Source organism: Otolemur garnettii, unplaced genomic scaffold (assembly GCF_000181295.1).
Source record: "Otolemur garnettii isolate 467f Iridium unplaced genomic scaffold, OtoGar3 scaffold00254, whole genome shotgun sequence".
Classification (NCBI taxonomy): Eukaryota; Metazoa; Chordata; class Mammalia; order Primates; family Galagidae; genus Otolemur; species Otolemur garnettii.
Window position 1 is genome coordinate 853,684 of NW_003852649.1, and position 25,322 is coordinate 879,005.

Sequence of the window (25,322 nt, forward strand, 5' to 3'; positions counted from 1 at the left end):
TTTGCTTTTAAAGGTTCAAGTTCCCCATGAATGCAAAGAAACTGAGGCTGGAGAGATGAAATGACTTCCAGGAGGCAGTGCGTGACTCCCCACCCTGCCTATCCTTGAGAATAGATAGGATTCTAGTCACTTCTGGTGAGGGTGGGGAGAGACTAGTCTTCTATTTTTTAGAACATGCCTGGCCCCAGTCTGCCATTTTGCCATCCCCACTGGTAGACAAGGGCTTGGCTGAGGGTTAACACACTGTGGGCTGAGTCCTGGATTTCCTTAATGGCTGTTTGGCCAGGGGGAGTGATGTGGCCTCTCCAAGTCTCAGTTTACTTGTCTGTAGAATGGGAAGTAATTACCTACCTCAAAAAGTTGTTGAGAAGATGAAATTTATATTCATCTGTATATCTGTATACCCATCTAGTGCTTAACATAGGGCCTGGGATGCCGTGTAAGAACTCAGTCTTACAATTCCTCTCCCACACTGTAGCCGCCCTGGCCTCCCGTGTCCTGTCTCCAACCAGTGCTCTTGCTGGAGGTCCCTGCTCCCCTATGTATCTGTGGGTCCAAATCCTTTCCCTTCTCCCCAGTGCAATTTCCCAGGGGCCTTCAGAGCTACAAGCACCGTGGCCCGACCTTCTGGTGTCATTGCGTTTGCTTCCTGGAGACCTCACCCCTTTCATCTTGAGCTTCTCCTGCCCCCACACCTTGGCTCGCTGCTGAGCTGTGGGTCACCACTGAGGACACTGCTCAGCAGCATAGGTGTGAATGAGAGTGGCTCCTCTGTCACCCTGCCTGCCATCACTGCTTTCTTAGTCCTCTGTGGCCTTACTCCCCACTTCTTGAGGGCTTGCACCTGGAGAAGGGCCTCACCTCTGCTGACAGGTGGTCCTCCCTGCAGGCTATGACAGCGGTGGCCACTGGCACAAAGAGCTCCAGGAAAGTGAAGCAGAACAAGGCCAGCTCCAGCCTCTGAATCCAGACCTGCGGGGAAGGAGGGATGCTGGGTGAGGTGTCTGCACCCAGTCATGGGCCTGGCTGGGCTGGGGGGTCAGTCCTAGCAGGGAGCAATGTGGCTTTGTTTCTCAGGCATGCTGGGGAGGGTAGAATGGGGCCTGGCTCTGTCTCAGTCACTGCCGGGCATTCAGCACCTGGCACCTGTAGGGCATCATTGAATATTTCCTAAGGTTTGAGGTCTGGGGAACCATGTGAGTCCTTGTAGGACTGAAGATGGCCTTAGGGTCATCTGATCCAAGCTTGCATTTCAGGTGGGGATGCCTATGTCCAGAGAGAAGGAGCATCTTTTATAGCAGGGCTGGGGGACAGCTGGGCTGAGGACCACTGTGCAGCTGGGTGACATCTCTCAGGATCATGAGCATTTGTGTTGTGCATGTGTGCACATGCGTGTATGTGCAGGCACACGTGTGAGGTAGGGGAGATAAAGAATAGTAAACCGCCATGGTCAGACCTTTGGATCCTGGCCCGGAGGCACACAGCTGAGAATGGCTGACCCATCTTCAACTCCAGATGCAGGTGTGATGTGGTGAATAAGCATTGGGCTTGGAGTCATAGACCCACCCGGCTGTGAGTTCCCACTGTACCCCTGACTTATGTACCCTGCCTTGGTATACTAATTCAGCCTCCATGCATGTCAGTATTCACTCCACACAAGGGAGGTAAAAAGTGGACTTGGTCAGCATTGCAAGGCTGTAGGGAGGCTCCCAGTGACGGGGTGACCAGGACAGCATAGATAGGGCCCTGGCTGGGGAATTGGCAGTTCTAGGTTGTGAACCTAGATGTTCCACCAACTGGCTGCTGGAACTTGGATGAGCCCTGCCTCCTCTCTGGGCCTTGGTCTTCCATCTATAACAGTGGGATTGGACCCCATGACTATGACTCAAGGCCCTGTCTAGTTCCCTGATACTGTACAGTGAGCAGCCTGCCCCATCTGCCTTGGGACAGGCAGTGCAGACTGGTGGGCGGCGCAGCTGCCTGTGCTGGGGCTGGGGAATGGGAATGAGGAACTTGCTCTTGGCCAAACCCAAGGCAGCACCTCACTTGGAGTCAGAGGAGCCTTGGGTCCAGGCACTCACTGTGGAGTTAGGGTATGTTCTCCAGATTGGGGACTCAAAAGGGCTCTCCAGAAAGAGATCCTTGATGATGATGAAGAGGCCAGACAGCACGCAGAAGAGGCTGACAAGATTTGTCATCAGGCATAGGACCTTCTGCAAGTGAAAAATATCCAGAGGTCAGAGACCTGGCTCGAGCTCTTCCTCCCAGGACTCATAACCCACACAAGCAGCTGAGCTACTGACCACTGAGGAAGACCCAGATCGCTGTCATGTTCCACAGATCCAATTGGGAGAACCCAAGACCTGCCTCCAGATCACAGAGCTTTACAATAAAGGATGCCCTGCTGCTGTCCCCCGTCCATCAAAGCCAGCTGGACCACCCTACTGGCTGGGAGGAGCCCTGCTCATGTCCCATCCTCACACCCTTCAGTGTCTCTTCCCATTCCTGCACCCTCCCCCCACCATGGTCCTTGAAATACCTATAGTCATCATCCTTTTGGGTTAAGCATTATTCTGAGCCTCCCACTATGATGGAGAAAGAGTATAAACATATGAATTCTATAGCCTTGTATAGTAGAATGAATTCCATTGCAGTAAGAGGGTCCCTGTGCTCAGGTATTGGAACAGAGAGGCTTATGGTTCTGGAAGGGGCTCTTGCCAGCATCTCCCACCTCTGCTGGGTAAAGTGCACAGCAAACCACCATGGTCAGACCTTTGGATCTTGGCCCAGAGGCACGCAAGATCCAAAGGCATGGTGGGTCAGGCTGCTCACTGGACAGACCTTTGGATCCTGGGTCGTAGTCTCTATGTCCCCTGAGACAGCAGGGAAGAGCCACAGCCTAGCCACAAACACGGAGGGACCAGACCAGGGCTTCTGGGGAGGGGTGGGAAACGTGATTTGTAGAAATGGTCCTTCCATCATCCGTCCACCTGTAACCATCCAGTCTTGTGTCGAGGGTCTACTCTGTGCCTACCTGGGCCACTCTGGGCTACAAGATGCTCAGACATGCTGCCCACGTGGCTTAGTGTGTGGCAGAGACAAGCGAGTCCCCAGGGCTGTGGGCACACTGCAACCAGTCACACTGGGAGGACCCTGGGAGGGAGGATGAGGTGTACTAGCTGAGTCCTGAAGAAGGGCAGGGAAAGAGAGAGACATGCTCAGCAGAGAGGGTGAAGGGCTCAGGCAGAACTAGGGGATGGCAATTGTATCTGCTTGGCTCTCAGAGAAGAGAAGTGGAGTCCGTGGACTGGGACTCGCAGGCTGTGTAGTGACCAATATCAAAACTCGGCAGATTTGGGAGAAAGCAAAGCTCTGTTCTAGACAGTAGAGTTTGGGGTGCAGGGAACCAGCTCATCCTTCTCTACTTCATGACGCTGGGAAGACAGAACCCTCAGATGGAACTTTTCTCCCACAGCCAAACCTGCCAGCCTGGATCCAGACCCTTCTGCTCAGATGCCCTCAGCTCCCCTGGAGGCATGAGGATTGCTTGCCCACTGTCCCCGTCACACAGATGCCCTGGACCAGGTTACTCCAGGCTTGGAAGGAAGATAATGATCTCCACATGCCAACTCACCAGATATGTCTTGGGAAAGATCTGCACCGTGACTGCCAAGATCCCTGAAATGAGAAACTGCAGGCCGGAGTTGAAAGTCAAAGGAGACAAGTTGGGGTTGCTGGAAACCCACAAATTCCTTTCTCTGCATCCTCCAAGAAAACCAGCCCCTGATGGCCAGAGGGGCAGAGAGCACACTAGGCGAGCTCCTCCTGCCTGCCACATGGCCCTTCCCAGGCCCTGCCCCACTGTCCACCTTCCCGCCTTGTCTCATCTCTACACCTTGTGCCAAGCCTTGCCTTGCACTCAGAAGGCCCCCAGCCCACCTCTCTGGCATCAGCTGCACTGTCCCCTCTCCCAAACTCTCGCTTCTTTTCTGAATTCTGTGGTTGGGAGGACATTGGCCCTTGGTCCTAAGGTGTCCAGTGTATCTCTGTAACCATTCCTCCCAGTGTTCGCTGATCCCTACTACATGTCAGTCCTGGGAGCGCAGGATGAACAGCCCCTGCACGGGGAGAACGTTCTATTGCCGTGCAGTGCAAGGTCCAAGCCAGGGGGAGAGGGGACGGAGGGCTGATGTGAAAGTGATGGGTCAGGACACTTGCACAAGAGGGTGCCCTGGGGCTGGGACTCAACTTGTAAGCAGGACTCCACCAGGAGGAACGGGAGCTTCTGGGCAATGTGCCTGCACAGTCCCATGCCATCTTCTATCCCGGCAGATGGCCTGACACCCTGTGTGCTCCCATAAACCAACCCCGATGGGGCCCTAGGGACCTGTTGCTGTGCCCAAAGGCACCCTGGCTGCTCAGACAGTGGAGTAAGAATGGAGCTGTCCCCAGCTCACACTCTTCCTCCACCCTGCTGGGTGTACGTGAGCAATGAGGGGAGACTCTCCTGAGACTCAGGATTGACAGGGGCCCCCAAGAAGAAGCTATTTCTGGGGTGACTGGGAGAACAGAAGTAGAGATGGGGCATGGGAGAGAGGGACCGGCTTATGCTTTGCTCCTGTTAGCATGCTCCCCACCACATCCCATCCCAAATGCCAGAGCCTCCCAGGCCTGCCCTGTGGACCCCACACAGCCGGCCTATACCCTGGCTCCTACTCACAGAGGCTGCTCCCCAGAACGGAAACCACGACTTCAGTACCACCAGGTGCAGACTCCTGACTGTAAAGGCCAAATAACCCCCAATGAGCAGGTGCAGCAGAGCGATGATGATATGGAAGGCCTGGAGAGGAGACAGCAAGCTGCTGAGGCCAGGGCATCAGTGACTGGCCCCAGGTGAGGCTATTGGTGGCTGGTCCTATTGGCTAAGGGAAGTCCCTTTGCTGCTCTTATAAATCCTGGTCTGCAAGAAAGAGCCACTGCCCAGGATTCCCTGCAGGGAGACCTGAGGGGGGGCCTCCTGTCTTGGAGCTGGCTCCAACAGCTGTAGCCCCTCCCTGCTGTCACCCCCACCATGAGGTCCTGTCCAAACCTCCCAAGACAGTGGTTTAGGCAGGCTTTGCACTCCGTAAGGCTTTTTCAGGATTAGGCTAAGTGACAGGCCGGAAATGGGGGGATTTTCTCCCTTCCTGTCTCTCCTTGAGTCCTGTGCCCTCCCGATGTGTCCCTCCCCTCCCCAGCCAGGGACATAGACTCACGCCCAGCTCCTGGAGAAGGCCGTTCCTCTTCCAGAGCTTCTCCTGGTGCTGATATGGAGCTGGGAGCCTGGGCTGGGTCACCTGGGGTGGACTTGCCTGCCATGGGTTTGCACTAAAGCCAGGAAGGACGGTAGTGGCTGTGTATGCTTCTGCTGCCATTGACTCTGGCTGGGCCCCTGGCTGCAGACCAAGAGGAAAGGCCAGGTCAGAAGCCGTCTTGTTTTTGAGACATGGGCTTGGGCGGGACTCTGTCACCTCTGTTCTCTGGACTGGGCCTCCCAGAACAGAAGTTGCCCTGCCCAGCAGCCTCTGGCTTTGATTTGATCTGGAAGAATCTGGCCCCTGTGGATGGGGAGAAACTGCTGCTCACAGCCTCTCTGGGTTGCAAAGACACAGCTCCTTTTGGGGCAGAAAAACATGGACTAGACAGGCTTCACACCCAGTGCAAGGCAGAGCTCACCCAAACTGGCCAGACCACAGTGTAATAGGAGCCAGAAGGAGCAGGAGGACTGTGCAGGTTGGGGGCAGGCTTTATAAACCATTCCACTGGCCCAGGATCGGCGGCTGAAGGCAGGTTCAGTCAGATTAATTGCCCTACCTTCTGTGGCAATGTCTGTCCTGGGTTTGTGGGGAGAAGGGAAGGAAACTTCTTCCACTGAGGACTTATGAGCCAACCCTAAGCCAAGAGGTCAGTATTTGCCAACAGTGCTAATGTGTACATGGACTTTCTCTGTGCCAGGCACTGGGATAAGCATTTTATATGCATTATCTGATTTTAAACTCATTCAACCCTATGAGGTCAATATTGCCCTTATTCTTAAGATGAGGGTCAGAGAGGTTAAGCCACTGGTCCAAGGTCACGCAGCCAATAAATGGCTTGGACCTGAAGCATGGCAGGTTAGCTCCAGAGCCTGTGGAATTAAATGCTTCCTATACTCAATGGATAAAAAGGAATGTTCTGGTTGTTTTGAGGGCATAAGAAAGGGGTTGGGGTAAAATTTAGTAGGGGACTACAAGAACTGTGTTCCAAGAGGGCCTGGTCATCGCAGCCTATATCCATGCTGCAGGGCACTTCCGGGTTCGGGGGCTGCCTGGTGACTTGGTGAGAAAAGCTGGAGTCTCTCCAGAGTGGAGAGGGGAGGAGAAGGGAGCGTGTGGGGGCTGGGCTAGGGGATGATTTCTCCATGGGGACAAGGCTGCTCCCAGACTCTGTCCCAGAAGAACGAGAGGGGTGGCATCCTTCCTGATTTGAGCCTGACTCGGGAATTCAGGAGATCCTGTTTGAGCACCGCATTTCAGGTTGCACCTGCATTTTCCAGTTTTCCCTCCTTGGAGCTGCAGGGATTCCTTTCTATGGCAGGGAAAGAGCCTTGGGGTGTTGGGAGGGACAGATAGTCCTAGAAACTATATCGTAGACATGGGGGAAAGGAAAGGAGACTCTCCAGGAGAGGCAGATGAGGCCTGGTGGCAGGAGAGCACGCTGTGCCAGGCACCCAGGGAAGGGCAGATTTGCGTAACGACCTCCCTTAATACCCAGATGTCAACAACATTATGTAGAAGGGGAAAGGAAGTTTCAGAGAAGTTGTGTGCCTTGCCTAAGGTCACACAGTGAGGAAGTGCCTGGCACTGGAACCACACGTGGTCTTACTCCATTGCCAATGCTCTGGGCCTGGGCTGCTTGATGGGACCCCTCCTCATTGATTGGTATCTCCATTGGCCTGTGGTGACAGCCCCTGATTCAGTGGGGAGGGGTGGGGGTCAGGGTCTCCCTCCTTCTTGAGCTTCAGAAGCAGAGCTCAAAGATACAAGACTGTGTGACTCTCTTTTCCGTGACCTGACCCAGCATTGCCTAGAAATTGTCAGTTAGCACCTCTGCAGTAGCCTTTCTGACCCGGCCAGGGGGACTAAGGGATGTTGGTGGCAGAGACCTAGACCAGTTCAGCCACTGGCTGCAGCCTCACTTCTGTGCACCTGGGAGGCAGGACCCGCACCTGAGCCTGGACCCCACAGGGAAGTGCAAGAAGGAGGACTTCACTGCAGAGGTGTCCCCGGTGGAATGTGTCATCTGGGGATCATGAGCAGCACCAGGGACGCACCACCATGTGGGCATTCATGAATGAGAGCCGTGCCAATGGGAGCAGTTCAAATGTCCATTATGTAGTTGGCTTTAAGAAGCTGGAGTAACCTTTTCCAATATGTTCCATGGAACACGGGTCCTGAGAAATCTGCAGGAAAACAGTTTCAAAGTCAAACAAGTTTGGGAAAGCCTGGATATACTCTTGTCACCCTATCTCATATAAAAGACTCTGAGAATTCCTGCAGTGGGCCACTCTATTTTCATATTAAGGGTGTTTCCCAAACTAAATGGGCCATAGAACCTTTTTTGCTCACAGTCCAATGATTACAGGCAATTGGTATTCTGTGGGGTCTGCTTTTGGACATTGAGCTTTCGAATTCCTGGTTCTGAGGTTTTATTTATTTATTTATTTATTCTTTGGCTATCTTTGCTCTCCTGGTTTTCTCATATCACAGTGGGACTGGGAACTGGATGATGATCTGTAGGCTTCCTCCCAACTTTAAATACTTCTTTCATGGTGTCAGAGAGCCGTTATCAGGAACTTCATGTAGCTGGAAGGGGAAGGATTTGCAGAGGTCAGGCGGAAAATACCAGAGGAAAAAGTCTGTTTGTTCTGAGGTTTTTTTTTCCATCTTCTGAGACTATAGGCGTGAACTCTGATACTTTGGAAGGCCTATTCATGGCCTATTGTCCCTCTCTGGCCCCCTAGGACCTGCACGGGGCTGCTTGGGGGTAGAGGTGAGCTGAGGGACAGGGACAGACAGCAGGCTGTTCGGGGGGCATGGGAGGGACTTTTTCAGCTTTGGCCCCTCCCCATCCTGCCAGGACAGCCTGGCATCCCAAGGCAAAGCCACCTCCCCCAGGGCCCTGATGCTCTGCCCAGGGCCACCTGCTGCTTGGGTCCCACACATATTCCTTTTATTTCCTTGGCTCTGGGGGAACTGGGAGGGCAGGGACAGAGCTGGCAGGACCTCCGGAACCCCCCATCCCCCTAAGCAGAGGAGAAGAATGGGCCAGACTGTGAGCTTGGAAGTGGACAAGCCTGGGCCAACACCTGGCTCAATTCCCTGGAACCTTGACCTTGGGCAGGGTCTCTACATGTCTACACACAGGGAGGGCTTGCACCTGTTCTGGGTTGTGAGGATTAACCGGGGTTATGTCTGACACAGGCAGGGCCTGGCACGTAGCAATAAATGTCACCTGTGTTAACGCCAGCCCTCTGCATGCCTGGAATCCTGCCAGCAAGGCTCCACCTTGTCCTCATCTTGTTCTCTGTTAAGATGTCATCTGGAGCGGGGCATTTATTGCCTCCAATCCCTCCTGCTCACAGGGGAAGAGGGCCATGAGAGCTCTGGCCTCCTGCAGAGAGGAAGGGTGTGGGGAGGTAAGAGCACCAGGGTACAAAGCTAGTGATCTGACACCCCAAACTGGCATTCCTGGAAATCCATGGACTCTATGGTGTTCTTCAGGGGACACTATAGGGACCCAGGCAGGAATGAGTGAGATTCATCCATGGAAGGTTTATAGTTGATCAGGAAGAGAAAATCCAGGCACGAATAACATGGCCCTAATCAGACTGTGCAGTGGAGGTAGAGCGTCAGAGGGTGTGTGCGTGTGCGTGTGCGTGTGCGTGTGTGCATGTCAAGCAGACAAAGGCAGGGATTGAGAGGTTCTGAGTGACAGTGTCATACCATGTGATGGAGAGGATGGTGGGGATTGGACCCTTAGAAGATTGGGGGTTCAGCAAATGTCAGTTACCAAACAGCCCTTGAGTGTGCCAAAACCTCCTTCCTGGGTTCGGGACAGAGTGCCTGGTGGGGGAGGGGTCACCTGTAGAAACAGAGGCCTCCCTCTGAGACGGCTCAGGAGTCCTGGATTCTAATTCTGGCCCCACGTGGCCCCTCTGTGTCTCTGTGTGTGCTTCCAGGATTGGTGTGGAAGGGGTGGGGAGACCTCTTGGCTCTGATGTGCAGTGACTGGTGGCAGATGGGGCTGTGGGTGGGGATCTTCTCACTGGGGTAGAGGCTGATGGTGGCCCCCTCCAGTTCCCAGATCCTTGCTCCTGGGTGGGGCACCCCTTCTCCAGCTGCCGTAACTGAGTTTCTTCTCTCACTCCCCTACCCCCAATTCTGTAGTCAGAGACCACTACATCAGAGTATAAAAGGCCAGCCCCTGGCTTCAAGGTGGGACCAAGTCTGTGCTTCTGGGCATCCCCTCCACCACATGTGGAGTCACCAAACACTACCCCCATTGTCACTGCTTCGAGGAGAGCACCTGGCTCCAGGACCTCTGCCAGGAGCTTCCAGCTGCACTTTGGCCTCCGGAGACATCTCAGCCCCACGGACACAGTGCCATAAAATCAGAACATCTTTACAGCGTTAATTAGACTTTGCATCTTTTCTCTCCCAGCCCCAATTCCCGCCCAGTTGTGTGGAAGTTGTTAAAGTCTCTCTCCATTCCCTGAATCCCGGCATCTGAAAAATCTTAGTGCCTTTTTTGGTCTCTCTCTTTTATAATCACAAATTTCCTTTGGCAAGGAAAATATTAACAATTTAACCTGTTTACAATCTGGGACTGATGGGGTGAAGGTAGTTGTAATCTTAGAGCAGTGGTTCTCAACCTTCCTAATGCCTTGGCCCTTTAATACAGTTCCTATGGGTCACCACCCACAGGTTGAGAACCGCTGCCTTAGAGTCAGAAGTTGAACTTTATGAACAAATCTGTTTAATTCTGGAAAATTTCAAGCATTCACAAAAGTAGAGAGAATGGTCCGATGAACCACTTGGTCCCCAAGCCCAGGCCAGAGTCATCATCAGCTCTTATCCCACCTTGTTCTCCCCATCAGTAAGAAAACACAGGCATCTTCTCATTTTATTGGTAAACATTTTGGTATTTATCTCTAAAAGACAATGAGTTTGTTTAAAAAGTGTGACCACATGATCACAACTGAGAAATTAAAACTAATTCCTGGTGCATTTTGAGGCATGTTTATTCTGAACACGAAACCCTGCAGCCCCACTGAGATTGGCTGCATGTTTAGAAACTGTTCTTATAAAGGACAGTTTAAAATTTTGGAGTCCGAAGAACCTGTTCTTACCCAGTTTTTGCTACTCATAGGTGTCAGTTCTCTGGTCAGTGTTCACATTTCTCTGACTGTCTCACAAATGTCTTGTTACCTTTGGTTTGCCCCAGTTGGGATCTAGGCATGACCCACAAGCTGCATTAGGCAGATCCAAACAATCCCTCTGGCTCTGCCCTGAAACCCTCTCCCAGCCCTGGCTCTGTGTGTGGCGCTGTCTCCTGGGAGGGGTGCAGGGTCTCTGAGAGGCCCTCCTGGTGAAGGAGGTGTGGAGTGGCCCTCACTGACCCCCATCCCACTGTAGGCTCCTTCACATCCATCTGGTTTCTCAAGGGATCTTGATGTGGAGCCCAGTAGCTGAGTCAGACAGACCTCACTGCCAGGACCACAGCATAGCACTTCAGAGTTGACTCCAGATCCTGGTTGCCTGACTTCAAATCTTGATTCCACCGCTTCATAGCAGTGTGATCTTGGGTGGGCTATTTGACCTCTCTGGGCTTCAGCTTTCCTCTCTTTCCCCTCTTCAGCAGGGATGATAATACCCATGGAGTTGCTGGAGTGTTAAATGAGTCAGCAAATGTCAGATGGTTACGGCAGTGCTTGCTGGTCTTAGTTGCTGTGCGTGATTATTCTAGTCACTGTGGACTCCAGGGGCGGGGGAGGGGTCACTCACGCTCAGCTGCCTTGATGTTCAATGTGGTGGGGAGGGGTCACTCACGTTCAGCTGCCTTGATGTTCAATGTGGTGTGCATGCCCAGGTCACACACACTCAGCCTAGAGTTCACACACCCTGCCCTGAGGGTTGAAGGGCGAGGCTGGGCAGTCAGCAGCCCTGCGGGAGGCACCTGACCCCCTACCCTGGTCTTCCGCACATGGGGCTGATGGCCACCTGTCATTGTTCATTTTGTACTCATCTATCACTCTCTCTTGATTTTGAAAGCCAAGGTTTGTTGTAACCCCCACCTGGTTCTGCACTGGCACCGCCCCAGGAGTGAGTGCCTTCTTACACCACATAGTCCCTGCCCCACCCTCCATGGGTCTCGAAGGAGGAGCAGGCATTTGTTTGATGAAGAAGTGGGTGTATTAGGAACACAGTCCTAGCCCAGTCTTTGGGATGAAGAAACAGAAGGAAGGAGGGAAAGGAGCTGGAGGAACACTTTGGTTTAGACTAGGGTAAGAACCCATGTGGTGAGAGCATGCATCGGCTCTGATGCTGAATGGAGTAGGGTTCAAATCCCAGGTTTGGGGGGACACTTTGGTTTGGACTAGGGTGAGAGCCCGTGTGATAAGAGCATGCATTAGTTCTGATGTCAGATGGAGCAGGGTTCAAATCCTGCTCTTACTAGCTTGGTGGCTTCAGGCATGGGACCTATTTAAGTTCTTAGCTATGAATCAGAGATATGAATGCCTGCTTGTTTGGGCTGAGGTGGGGACACAGAGCACAGCACCCAGCACCCAGAACCCAGAGATGTCCCTGTGCTGTGACAGTGGGACAGTTACCCAAGTACTATGATAGACACAGGATGACCCTTGAAGCCTCTGAGGTTAAAAAAAGTCATTGTAATGAGTCTAGTTCACAGTTTAAGTCACACTGTTTATTTCCCTCTGGGGTATGGATGAGACAAGCCATCTTCCAGGGTCTATGAATACTGGGCTGGTGGTATCTCCTCACCCCCTGAGACCCAGTCCAGCTCCTGTAGTGAACCTCAGGGATGGCCTTGTCCTCAGGCTGTGGGGCTGGGGAAGGGGGTGCTGAAAGGCACAGGGAGGCCCCAAACCCCATCACTGCACACCTGTCCATGCATACATCAGGAATGGGCTGAGTTCAGCCCCCCCCCCCTGCAAACCTCCTACCTGGGGAGGTGGGCAAGGGCTGGGGTCAACCCTGAATCCATATTAGAGATCAGGAAAATGAGTGTTACTGAAGGCAGTGAGGGGACCATGCCTGGTCTAGACCCAGGACTTCAGGAAGTCCAGGGAGCTGGAAGGGCCTTACAGGATCTCCGGTTCAGCACTTTAGTTTGCAGGTGGGAGGCCCAAGATGTGGCAGATGACAAAGGGGGCCAGGAGACCTGAGTCAGACCTCAGACTGATCTCTGCACCTCCGTGCAATGCTAGGGTCAGCCTCAACTCCCTTCTGGGGATCTGGGCAGTCTAAGCTTACTGACATTTCTCACAGCCTGAGGGCCATGGCAGGCCACGAACCCAAGTCTCCATTTTGGTTTGAACCCAGATGAGCAGAGAGAAAAGCACATGGGGGTGACAGGGCTCAGGAAGCTGAAGGACCTTTGACATCAACCTGGTTTCTTTTAGGATAGAAACTGCTGGAGATAAGTGTGGGACAGACACCCTAGGGGGTGCCCCCCTCAGGTGCCACAATATGTGGGAGTGAGTGGGGGGTACAGCTGGGGAAGCAACAAGGTGAGGTGGAGAGAGGCTACACTCCAACCTGCGGGAGTCCCAGCCTGCTACTCCGATGACTCCTTGGGCATATATGCCACATTGTCATAGGCAGGGGGTGGAGAGGCTGCTGGACTCGGAATGTTGAAGTCTGTGCTGAAGGCATTTGGCAGGAACATCACCGGCTGCAAAGAAAACCCAGTGCAGGGAGGCGGTGCAGTAGTGTAGTGCCCCCTTGTGGGAATTCTGAGAACAGCACCATAGTAGTGAGAGCTGCGGGTCTGAATCCTACACTCAGAACAAGTCATCTGTCCGACTAGTATTTCCATTCATTTCTTCCATCCCTCCCTCTCTCCCTTTCCCTTTTTCTTCTTTTTTTGAGTGAGAGTCTCACTCTGTTGTCCAGGGTGGAGTGCTATGGTGTCAGCATAGCTCACAGCAACCTCAAACTTCCTACCTTTGGGAGGTGGGCAAGGGCTGGGCAAACTTCTGGGTTCAAGTGATTCTCCTGCCTCAGCCTCCCAAGTAGCTGGGACTACAGGCACCTGGCATGATGCCTGGATAGTTTTTTTGTTTTTAGTAGAGACGGGACCTCACTCTTGCTCAGGCTGGTCTTGAACTCCTGATCTCAAGCAATCCTGCCTCAGCCTCCCAGAGCGCTAGGGATACATGTGTGAGCCACCACACGCAGCCTGTTTGGCCAATATTTCAAAAACCCAGCTCAGTCCCCTCCTCAAAAACCTTTGGTATGGCCCCACATCTTGCACCTCTATGGCCAGCATCTTCCGGCCAAGGCAGCCTTTGCCCCAGCTGGCTCCCCTGCTGTGAGTACCCCCCTTCATTTCCTGGGAAACTCAGCTCAATTTCCACCTCAGCTGTGCTGCCCTCTGTGATGTGCCCTGCCCCACACATGCCCCTGGCATTCCTGAAGAGTTCACTCCCCTGGGCATAGCCCTGTAATAAGGCTCCTGGTGTAGCTGTGCAGGGCAGCAGGTCTGGTGGTACCACCTGTCCCCTCCTCCTTGGCCACAAGAAGAACAGTCCCATCTTCACTGAGCTGTGTGAAGATGCTCTGGGTCCCCTCATGTATGAGTGGGACACTCACTGCAGTGACATTCTGGGGGCTGGAGGCAGAGAGCCACCCTGGCCAATTGCCTTCCTCAGAGTTTCAGGTTTAGGGGGGCCGCAGGGGGAACTCACCATGTTGGCTTGGGCGCGGGTGGCTTGGCACCCAAAGTGGGTAGCGATGACTGCAACGAAGAACTCCAGGATGGTGAAGATAGTAAGCACAGCTAGATAGCCCCTGCCCACATCCTGGGGACCAAAACCCACAGTCAAGTCGAGCTCAGAGTTCCAGAACAAGGTGAGCCCCACACGAGAGTAATTTGCCTAAGGTCACACAGCTCTATGTGGACATATATTGCCCATCTGCAGCTGCCCCTGACTAGTCAGAAGCAGCTGTGCCTGGAGCCTGTCCTCCTGCTGCCAATTCCTCCTCTACCCTTCCCTTCACCCTGCAGGCTGTCTCTCCATCTCCCTGATGCCCACCGCAGCGCAGGGTCAGACGGTCCATATATTCATGGAGTCTACTGGCCCTGCCAATGCCCAGCTGCTGCAAACTCTGCCTCCCTCCCCCTCTTGGATGTGGCCCTATCATTTTCCAAGTTTTCCCACTCCTGGGGGTACTGGACAACACACCCAGTTAGTGACACCAAAATCCATGAGCAGAATGGCTGTCCCAGCAAAGGCTGCCATGGCGCTGAGAATGTTGATACTCAGGCTGCTCCTCACCTGTGGGGTAGGGGGATGGAGGATGGGGCGAGAGACAGGAGCACAGGGAAGAGCGAACAGAAATAGAATGAACAGAAGTAATGGCTCAGCCACCCAGCCTCCAGCACTCTCCCTCCGTGGCTCGGGATGCACTGCCCTGCACACGCCTGCGTCTCTGTTGATCTCTCTCCTTTTCTCTTCTCCTTTCCTGGGACCTCAGAAGAAGGGAAGAGGGCCCATCTGCCTTCATAGCCTCGCTGGGCAGGGTTTGTGGCAGGCCTCTTGCCCATCTCTGACTGGCACTGCCCCTCTCCCCCAGGTGTATGCCTTGAAGGTGCAGCTGTGGCCTGGAGTCAGGGGGCCCTTTGCTGTGGACAGTGAGTGAGAGGTGCTGAGGTCATGATCACGAGGCCCTAGGTGGCAGCTGGCAGAGGGAGGCACTGCACACCCCGGTATGAAGGGTTGAGTCAGGAAACAGCCAGGAGCTGAGGACTGGAAGACAGATGGGCCAAGCCCTCATCGAGAGGCCCAGAATTTCAGTGTCCAGAAAGCATGCAGGGATTGTAAATCCCAGGGGTGGTCCAGGCAGTCACCCTGGGGTCACTATCCCCATGCAGCCAGAACTTGGCACTCTTGTGATCCAGTAGCTGAAGCCTTCTGGTTAAACAGTCTGGCCTTAAAGGGGGAACCACTCATGGGCAGGCCCATTCAAGTTCGAAGATCCCTGATTTTTCTTTTTAACGACAGCCAAGAAGTCAATGAGACCAGAGCAGCCTCATAGACACTCAGTTAACTAATTCAACAGGCCTGCAGGAAGCACCTACGGCAGGCCAGGCACTATTCAGGTGCTGTGAGTACAGGGGCAGAAGTCAGGCCTCTGCCCTCCTCAGTTTATAGCCTGGGGGACGCCGGGTTGGGTGCTGAGGCTCCCAGTCCTGCCCCTCCATGACTCATCCTGTGCCCAGCACCCAGAACTACACTCAAGAATTGAGACAGGGCAAGGATTGCCCTGCTTAAACCTCAGTGCTGCTCATTGCCCTTAAAATAAATTCCAAATTTGGCATTTAACTTCTGAGTCACCTGTCCGCCTCTCCCTCCCAGCTCAGCCCCTCCCATACCGCCTACTATCTGTGATGACCCAGTGCTCTGGCGCCTCTCCCAAGCCCACGTCATTTCATGGCCAGCCTTTTTTGTGAGGCTGTTGCCATTTGAACTGTGAGATCTTGGCTCGATGAGCCCTGTTCAGGCACCCTAAACTATCCCAGCTGAGCAGAATGACTCTCACATTATCCTGTCTGCTTCCTTTTAGCATTTTTTGTACTCCAAAACTATCTTATTTGTTAGTTTGTTCTTTGGGTGTCTTACCGAGCACCAGAAGGTAAACACCATGACCTTCGCTGCCCTGTTCTCTGAGCAGGGGACCATACTGACTGTCCTGTTCAAGTGCCTCTGTCATCTCTGTGCTGCCAGCAGAAGGCGCCAGAGCCTTCCTCAAGTCCCCACACATCTCTCCATCTAATTTCCACTTTCCCTCCCAGACCTTTGCTCTGGTCTAATGGTTGTGCATAGTTTCCATAGCAACCCTGCCCCTTGCCCACACAGTCTAAAGTCCTCCCTGCCCAAGTAGGCGTGGCATGGCCATCTGCTCTTCCAGGAGGTCTTTTTTTTTTGAGACAGAATCTTATTATGTTCCCCTTGGTAGAGTGCCGTGGCATCACAGCTCACAGCAACCTCAAACTCTTGGGCTCAAGCGATTCTCTTGCCTTAGTCTCCCAAGTAGCTGGGACTACAGGCGCCCACCACAACACCCGGCTGTTTTTTCGGTTGCAGCTGTCATTGTTGTTTAGCAGACCCGGGCTGGGCTCCAACCTGCCAGCCTCCATGTATGTGGCTAACACCCTACCCACTGAGCCATGGGCGCTGAGCCTCAGGTCTTCTTGCAACTTTCCTTTCTTGGAATGAGACCATGAGCATGTTGTCCCTGGACCCTCACTTTCCACCGTGTGTTGTGTTTTGAGAGAGTATTCTGTTCCTCTGCTCCCAGATGCTGCCTGTCTGTGTCTGCCGGGGGGCTGCCCCTCCCCTGGCACTTGGCAGCCCCAGAATGCACTGGCCAAATGAGCTGAATGTATGAGCAGAAGGAAGGCACAGAGCAGGTTCAGTGACGTCCCCATCCCTAGCCCCAGGCCCACTGGTTCAGACTTACCAAGCAGCTGGTGCGGTTCTTCTCGGCTGCCACTGAGAGGGACCCAGAGATGATGAACTGCATGGGGAAGAGGAGCCTGGTGAGGCTTCGGCTGGGGTCCAGGGCAGGGCACACTATACCTGGGCTCTGCCAAAAGGAGCCAAAGAGAGGGCAGCTTCCTGGATGCCACCTTCTTTGTTTCCCAGCCAGGCACCTGGGGGTCTCTCTGTATGGGTGTCCCCTGCTTTTGAGGAGCCCCTCCCCAGGAACAAGGGCTGTGGGTCACAAGGCAAGTGTTTCCACTGACATCACATCATCAGAGCCTCATTGTTCCTTCAAACATTCACTCAGCAAACATTTCCTGAGTGGTGGTTATGTGTTAGGAACTTAACAGAGTTGACAAAGGTGACCAGATCCCTGTTCTCATGGGGTTTATGTTCTATCCAGAGAAGACTGACATTTAGCAAATGAAAGTGAAGATGAGGATGGATGGTGGTGATAAAAGCTGTGACCAAGTGATAGGAGTCATGCTTGAGGTGGGTGGGGGTCAGAGGAGGCCTCTCTGAGCTGGGGGCTCCCATCACCTGCATCATGGTGCCTGTATACCTGGCAGGTGCCTTATGTGATGAATCTGGACTGGCCCTGCCAGTGGCTTGGCTGAGGGACTGGCACCCACCAGTGCTGTGCCAGTTGTTGGCCTGATGCTCAGCAGGTTTGCACTTAGCTGCCGTGCCAGAGAGACCACAGGGACAGTGGAAGGTAAGGGGGTGACACAGAGAGGACCAGGAAGGAGCCATGACTGGCGTCCAGGTGGTGTGGATGAGGGTGGTGGCAGTGGAGGAGGGGAGAAGTGGGAAAATTCAGTCTATGTTTTGGAGGGTGAGCCCCTGGGAACTGCTGGAGGGGCTGACGTGTGTGAGGGGAGAAGGATTAAGAATGACTCTTGTGGTGTGTTTAGCTTTGGCAGGTGGGTGGCTGGGGGTGCTATTTGCTGAGATGGGGAGATGAGGGGAAGAATAGGGTAGGAATCAAGAATTTGGCTTTGATATACAGTGGAACCTCCATAGTCCATCACCTCTCTACATTGACCACCTTCTCATGTTAACCTAATTTTCATAGAGCAGACATGTACCACATTTATCAGTACAGTAGGCCTATTTCCTTATGTTGACCACTTCTGTACATTGACTAGTTTGTTATTGTTCCTTGGGTAGTCAATTTACAGAGGGTCTACTGTATTGAGTTTCCTCTTCAACATCAAGTACAGTGGAGCTGTCAAGATGGCAGCTGGGCCAGGCGTGGTGGCTCATGCCTATAATCCTAGCACTCTGGGGGGCTGAGGTGAGTGGATTGCTTGAGTTCAGGAGTTCAAGACCAGCCTGAGGAAGAGTGAGGCCTCTAAAAATAGGAAAACTAGGCAGGTGATGTGGTGGGCACCTCTAGTCTCCGCTACTGAGGAGGCTGAGGGAAGAGGATCACCTGAGTCCAAGACTTTGAGGCTGCTGTGAGCTATGACACTCTACCCAGAGTGAGACTGTCTCATAAAAAAAAAAAAGAAAGAAAGAAAGAAAGAAAAGTAACAGAAAAAGATGGTGGTGGCTGGATCTAGAATTCAGCCCTCAGGGCAAGAGACAGATACTACATAGTCATACAGATTAAGAGGGCAAGCCCCAGAGGGAGGCAGCGATTTGTTCAGGGCGTACAGAGAAGAACCATGTGCCAGCTGTTCTGCCTCTTTCCTTCTGTACCAAGTTGTCTTCCCATCCTGGAATTTTGGGAATTTTCAACCAAGAACTCCTTTGAGCCTCTGAGTAAAGCTATGAGCTCTTTCTAGAAAAATGCACATAATGAAAAAGCCCAAAATATGGGCGGCACCTGTGGCTCAAAAGGGTAGGGTGCCGGCCCCATATGCCAGAGGTGGTGAGTTCAAACCAAGCCCCTGCCAAAAAGAAAAGGAAAAAGCACAAAATACTCTTATACATTCAGGGGTCCCCAGAGGTCATTGATAATAAGATCCAACTGAGTGGCTCGGCGCCTGTGGCTCAAGCAGGTAAGGCGCCAGCCACATACACCTAAGGTGGCGGGTTCAAATCCAGCCCGCGCCCACCAAACAACAATGATGGCTGCAACCAAAAAAAATAGCCGGGCGTTGTGGCGGGTGCCTGTGGTCCCAGCTCCTTGGGAGGCTGAGGCAGTAGACTCGCTTGAGCCCAGGAGTTGGAGATTGCTGTGAGCTGTGATGCCACGGTACTCTACCCAGGGGGACAGCTTGAGGCTCTGTCTCAAAAAAAAAAAAAAAAAGATCCAACTAAGTGATTAAATATTGGAGCTCACATGTGCTCTCAGGTCCCCTGACCTGGGGTCCTGAGATTGAAAAGCAGAGTTTTGGTTTTTTTCTTCCCCCTTTTTTGAAAACTTGACTGGGAATATCTGTGATAAAGTCTGGCAGCAGGAAGCTCAGAGAAGAGGCGACACCTTTGCTTCCTCCTATTAAGATTTCCCCCTTAGGCTCTGCCACTTGCCAGCATTTTCCAACTTTGGGACGCTGTGGATCATTCAAAGGGCTAGAGCTTGTCCCCAAGCATGACCTGGCGACCATCCTGCTCTAGTTGTGGGGTGTCAGCAATGTGGCCTCCCTGGAGCCCCACTCTGGGAGGTTTTGAGTTCTTGTTGGAGGCAGTCTGGGCAAGGGAAGAATGTCACAGGCTCCAGTTCTGGAACCAACACTCACTCAACAGAGGCTCCTCCCATGCAAATCTCTGACGTTTCTCCAAAAAGGGAATTGTCATGACATCACTTCTGCACCATCTGTGCAAAATTGTGTGGTTAGTAACCAGCTGCCATGTACTTTAGCTCTTGATCTCCTCAGTAAACTGTGGGACAGGCAGAGCCACAACCTATGAGCTCAATTTTTAGGTGAGGAAGTTGAGGCCTGAGGCTCAGTGACTTGCCTAAGGGACTCCACAGTATTACCCCGTGGAGCTGGATTGTGCTTCCTCAGGCGGCTGGGGGCTCTGGTGATGTTGATGCAGGTGCAAACACGAGTGTTTGCCTGGTAAACACTGCAGCGCTCTCTCTTCACGTTAATGATGAGAACAACCTGCTCACCAGGTGCTCCAGCAACGGGGGGTGGGAGTGGGGCGCGGCTTGCTTGGTCAGGGTGTGGTCAGAGGAATGGGCTGGGGGGGGGAGGGCTTCGGAGTTGGTCAGGGTCCCAGGAGACTGAGCTCATGGAGGGGTGGGACCCACTCAGGGGAGTTGAAGGATTTCTTCAGGTGGGGTTCGGATGCAGGGGCTGAGGCTTAGGATCAGGATAGTACAGGGGGTTAGGACCTGCTCCTCACCCCCTTCCTCCCATCTTTCTAGGCAGCCATCTCTGGCGCTTTTCATATATTGCAGTGGAGTCAGGCTTAGGTTTATGATGAGGTTTGAGGTAAGGAGTTAGATTTACACTCTAGTTCTCCTAGTAAATATCTCCAGGCCCCCACACAGGAGGGACTGTGCCTGGGAGAAGGGCGGGGATGGGAGCAGCGGGCACAAGTGAGTCTGGGCAGGGCCCCCCAGATGGCCCCAGCACTCACGCAGGCTCCACCCCAGAAGGGGACGCCGCTTTCGATGAACAGCATTCCTGCACGGCCGCGGCGGACCATGAGCAGCACGCTGCCGAAGCCCAGGTGGATGAGGCCAACCAGGATTTGCACGGTCTGTGGGAGCGGGCGGGGTGGGGGGGGAGTGGGGAGTGGGGTGCTCAGACCTGTGCTCCACACCGCCTCCTGCCGGCGGAGGAGCGCGCGGCCCTGCCCACCCTCACCAGCTTCCCGTCCGCGACTGGGAGAAAGCTTCACATTCCCTTTGGAGGTGCATGGTAAAGACAGTTTTAAGAAAGGAGTCACAAGGGCCAGCTCCCAGCCGGGCTGCCTCCTGCTTTGTGTTTCAGCGCTGGGATCTCAAGCATCCCTGTACGGAGCTGCCTGGTTTTCTCAGGCCTCCTTTCAAGGACTCACAACATTCTCTGCACTGAAAGCCTCAGCTGCCCTCCCTCGCGCCCAGACACCCCCTCCAGCCTGCAGCCAGCACCCCTCCTTGAGCACCTTAGTATGTCAACCTGTATTGCTGATGTGCAGCTGCGTCCCTCCTAGCTGAAATCTCACCCTAGATTATTAACATTATTGTTTATTTTGGGAGTTGGTTTCCAAGCACCCCTCTGACACTCCCAGAAGTGCAAAGGTTTTTTCAAGGGTGAGGACAGGTGGGCTTCTGGAAGTTCTGCCACACTGCAAAAATATTGCTTCTGGTAACTCTTGAATTCTACAGCTGGTTGGCAAGAGATGTCCGAGACCCCTGAATCCAGCCTTTGTCTAGTCCAAGAGTCCCCTCCTGCTGCTACTTCCAGACCAGCTCCTCAGTGACCTGTGCTCACCCCAACCTGAACCAGCACGGTCCTTTTAAGAGCAGTCTTGATGGGAGCAGCCAGAATTGTGTACTTGTCACCAAGTGGAATACATATTTGGATACCCATGATATGACCCCTTGAATCTTAGCCTCTTTCTCTCTTGGGTTGCCCATCTTTCATCCCATCAGTGTCCTATTGTTGCTCTGTGTGGCACGGTGGGTGTCACAGGTGCCAACATCACTCTTCCTTCCTTATACCTTCTACCCTGCTACTAGACCACTGAAGTCACTGTGATTACTCCTTGGAGGACAGCACCTGCCACTAGCTGAATACTGTGCTGGGAGTTTTAGGGATATGATCTCATTTAATCCTCATGTGACAAGGTAGGTAATACTACCCTCATTTTGGAGATGAGAAAACCTAGGCTCAGAGATGTTCAGTAACCTACCCCAGGTCACCCAGCTGTGAAGTGGCAGGCTGGTTAACTCCAAAGCTGGTGTAATTCTCAATGGGTGACATTTATTTGTATTTTCCACTTTTTTGGCAATTTGTATTTGTCTCATTAAATTACTTGGGGAGGGGGAGAATTTGTTCCAGGGTCTGCTGTGAAGTTTCCAGCAATTGATGACCCCTCTTTGTCCAATGTCTCCCGTCCCCTTTTATACTAGTGGATGTGGTATAGCTTTTAGGGCAGAATTATAAATTTCATCCTGTTTGAGCCAGAGGTCCTGGATGCCACAATGCAGATGGGTTGAAAGCAAAACTTTATGGTCCGGCCATGTTGGCCTTGGACGAGTGATTTAGCCTTGACAAAATCTCAGTTTCCTAATCCATTCAATGGGAACTATATTCCGCTGGGTGTTATGAGGCGGTGCTGAGAATCCATGGAGACAATGCGTGCAGACTTTGGCACAGTGCGTGCACCTCTCAGAGACACTTAATAAACAGGAGCTGTCATCAGCATCACTGTCATCAGCATCACCATTGCCTAAACTATATTTTCATCTCCCACTTAGGGAAACTGAAGCCAAGGGGCAAACTGTGTGTGCTTGCACATACATATATATATATATATACATATATATATATGTATGTGAAATAAACAGGAGTCCATTTGCCTGTCTCTGTACTTTGAGCTCCTGCAGAACAACCTGCAACCTCACAGTTTGTAAACAAACTGAAACCTAACTAAGAGTATATTTTTTGTAACACGTAGCTGGGTTTCAGCCAATTATAAACAGATAAACTTCAGCTAACTGATCCAAGTGTGCTCAGGTAAGGCAAATGACTCAGCACATCCTGTGTAACACCCAGCTATAGCCAATCAGGGGATTTCTCTACTTGGCCTCTGTTCTCAGCCTATAAAGCTTGTTGCTCACACTCCTGGGTGGAGCTCTCTGAATCTGTTCATGATTCATTCTTTGCTCAAATAAACTCTGCTAAATTGAATTTGTTTAAAGTTTTTCTTTTCAATGATACACGTATATACATACACGTGTGAGTATGTGTGTGCATCTCTCTATTTCGTCTATCATCTATTATCTATCTATCTAATACTTTATTCCCTCCTAGACACCAGTCTTTCAAGGCCATCTGAAATGGGAAAGAGCTCAGTTCATCTCTCAAGGACTGTCATAAGCACTAGAGGAGCTGTGCTCCCCTGCCACTTCATCTCACATCCCTCCTTCCTTTGCTCATTACACACCAGCCATCTAGTCACCCTTCTATTTCTTTCTTGAACAAGCACAGCCATTCCCACTTCAAGGCCTTTGCACTTGAAGTTCCTCCTACAGGGTAAACACTTCTTTGCAGCCACCTCCACCAGATCTTCCCTTGACCGGCTTCAGTCCCACAGCTAGGCTTTAGCTTGAATGTCATCTCTCCAGAGAGATCTCCCTGTCCACCATGGCCGGCATCACCTCTCCCTAGCTATAATTTTCTACCTCATTGCTGTCTTTGGAGTTATCTTAGCCACTTGTTTACTGGTTTGTTCTGTGAGCTCCATGAGGGGGAGCATTTCGGTCTATCTGGTGCATGGGCGAATCCTGAGTCCTCACTAAGAATTTGTCAACTGCCTGCTTCCCTCTCCAAGCTGGGCTCCGGTTCTGGGGCTCTCACTACCCGTGCTTCAGATCAGCCGGAAAAGCTGTTCTTACCCCCAAAGCTTTGGGCTCTCCTGTCAGGAAAGTCTCCATGGGTTGTAGGTCAGGTGGCTGGGTGGCCCTTGGTGTCTGTGTCCCCAGGGGGGGCTCCTCGAACTGCATAATCCCTGGAGGCTGGCACATGGAGGTGGGCAGAATGGCTGGAGGTGGGTGGAGGCCACTGGCGTTGCTGGGCGGGATGACAACAAATACCCCATTGCTGGCAGGAGCCGCAGACATGGCGTTCAGAAAGCCTGGGACGCAAAGCCTTGGGAAAAAATAGCGATAGTAGTGATGGTTACACGTTTGCACAAAGCTTTTTAGTTTATAAGCACATGCTTACCTGCCCTTGCTTACTGCAGCCAAGTGAGGATGGCACCAGGATCTCTGATCATAGCAGGGGAAGCTGGGACTCAGAGAAATGAAGGGCATCCAAAGTCAAGGCCTTATAGCCAGGGTAAGGCTGAGCATTGAATTCTGGTTTCGTTGGCCCCAGAGGCCCTACTGTCATCCTCTGTACTGTATCATGTGGGAAGGACATTTTGGAAATGTATTTAAACATCCTTCTTTCCCCAGAGAGGGCAAGTGACTTTTCCATGGACACACAGCCAGTGCCAGGTAGAGCTTAGCCAGAGCACCTGTTTCTTCAAGCCTAGATCAGGGCTCACTCACCACTTCCTGCATCTCAGCCCACAGTTGTGGAGCTAGTGTAACAAATCGCATGGGGATAATTTTTTGCCATGGGAGAATTTCTATTTGGCTACTCAAGCAAATGCCTTAATGTAGCCAGAGACATATATATGAATTATGGAAACTTTAGCTATGGCTGGTCGGGGCAAACACTTTAGGGATAAAATACCCATTACCTAGGTGTTAGGAGATGAGTTTACTAGGAAATAGCAGAGTGATGAATCTGCCAGATTATACAATGAAATTAAACAGTCATCTTTCCTGTTGGCATTAGTGAGTGAAGAGTTCAGCAGATCAGTGCATGCCTCTGAGACAGAAGCCAGGACTCCAATCCTGGTCTCTATAGTACTGTGAGATATGGGGGCAAGATGGTTACCTCCCCTGCCTTGCTTTCCTTACCTGGGAAATGGGGATAATAACAGTGATACTAATCACATAAGGTTTACCATGAGACATGGGGGCAAGAAGATCACCTCTCCTGTCTTGCTTTCCTTACCTGGGAAATGGGGATAGTAACACTGGCACTAATCTCACAGGGTTTACCATGAGATGTAGGGGCAAGATGGTTACCTCCCCTGCCTCGATTTCCTTACCTGGGAAATGGGGATTATAACAGTGGTGCCAATCTCATGGGGTTTGATGTGAACTAGATGGAAGAAACACTAGATGGATGAAATACAAACTTGATCAAATCCATCCCTTACAATGTGACTTATTATAACACAATTTGCCTGAGATAGTTTCTTAAATGTGAGGTAGATTCTCAATGCATCTGTAACATCTTTCAGCTGACAAGGGCTTATTCTTGCTGTTCTGGGGTGCTCACAACATCTGTGACCTCTGGGAGCCTCTGTGCCATTTGTTTTGTGATAGTTCTGACTTATATTTGTGGACAAAGGCAAAGGGGAGCCCACAGCAAGAAACAGAGGGTGGAGTGACTGGAGTCAGAGCCCAGGAAATGATTGAGGAAACAAAGGGTAAAAATCTGATGGCATTTAGGAAGTAGTGAAAGTCATATGATATTTTGAAGGGCTTACCGACACGGCTCCCCCTAGTCTGGGAGGTGTGACCAACATGTGATTCTAAGAATGGAGAGGTCATACTGTGGCTTCCTGTATAGCACTGACTCAGGTGGGGCTCTCCTTTGCATGATGTCAAGCTAAAATGATGCAGACATAGAAACGGGGTTGGCATACTTTTTCTGTCAAGAATCAGTAAGTATTTTGGGCTTTGCAAAGCCATACAGCTTCTGTTGCAACCACACAACAAAGTGGGCATAAATAATGCATATCCAAATGGGTGTGGCTGTGTTCCAATAAAACTTTATTTACA

The 25,322-nt window shown here is 52.1% G+C and overlaps 2 protein-coding genes across 2 annotated transcripts; both read right to left on the reverse strand.

The window, feature by feature from the left end:
* Positions 1-816: 816 nt before the first annotated feature.
* Positions 817-6,969, reverse strand: MS4A10 (membrane spanning 4-domains A10). Its single transcript, XM_012813273.1, has 6 exons — positions 6,904-6,969; positions 5,256-5,435; positions 4,721-4,840; positions 3,635-3,691; positions 2,082-2,213; positions 817-972 (listed from the first exon to the last, which is right to left on the reverse strand). Exons 1-6 carry the CDS (start codon positions 6,967-6,969, stop codon positions 817-819), a joined length of 711 nt encoding a protein of 236 aa, XP_012668727.1.
* Positions 6,970-12,879: 5,910 nt separating this feature from the next.
* LOC100959722 (membrane-spanning 4-domains subfamily A member 15) lies at positions 12,880-23,563 on the reverse strand. Its single transcript, XM_012813282.1, has 6 exons — positions 23,316-23,563; positions 20,348-20,470; positions 16,788-16,844; positions 14,510-14,602; positions 14,012-14,125; positions 12,880-12,996 (listed from the first exon to the last, which is right to left on the reverse strand). The coding sequence occupies exons 1-6, from the start codon at positions 23,538-23,540 to the stop codon at positions 12,880-12,882; spliced, it is 729 nt and encodes a 242-aa protein (XP_012668736.1). The 5' UTR covers positions 23,541-23,563.
* Between the last annotated feature and the right edge of the window lie 1,759 nt (positions 23,564-25,322).

Bases quoted from the DNA above. Each gene is read 5' to 3' on its own strand.
- MS4A10 (XM_012813273.1), bottom strand. From the start codon at position 6,969: ATGGAGATACCAATCAATGAGGAGGGGTCCCATCAAGCAGCCCAGGCC. The intron at 5,436-6,903 runs GTAAGACCACGT...CTTGGTCTGCAG, and splicing joins CCCAGAGCATTGGCAATGGA to CCAGGGGCCCAGCCAGAGTC. The intron at 4,841-5,255 runs GTGAGTCTATGT...TCTCCTCTCCAG, and splicing joins GCCTTCTCCAGGAGCTGGGC to GCCTTCCATATCATCATCGC.
- LOC100959722 (XM_012813282.1), bottom strand. From the start codon at position 23,540: ATGTCTGCGGCTCCTGCCAGCAATGGGGTATTTGTTGTCATCCCGCCC. The intron at 20,471-23,315 runs GTAAGAACAGCT...CCGCTCCCACAG, and splicing joins GAGAGCCCAAAGCTTTGGGG to ACCGTGCAAATCCTGGTTGG. The intron at 14,603-16,787 runs GTAAGTCTGAAC...CCTACCCCACAG, and splicing joins AGAACCGCACCAGCTGCTTG to GTGAGGAGCAGCCTGAGTAT.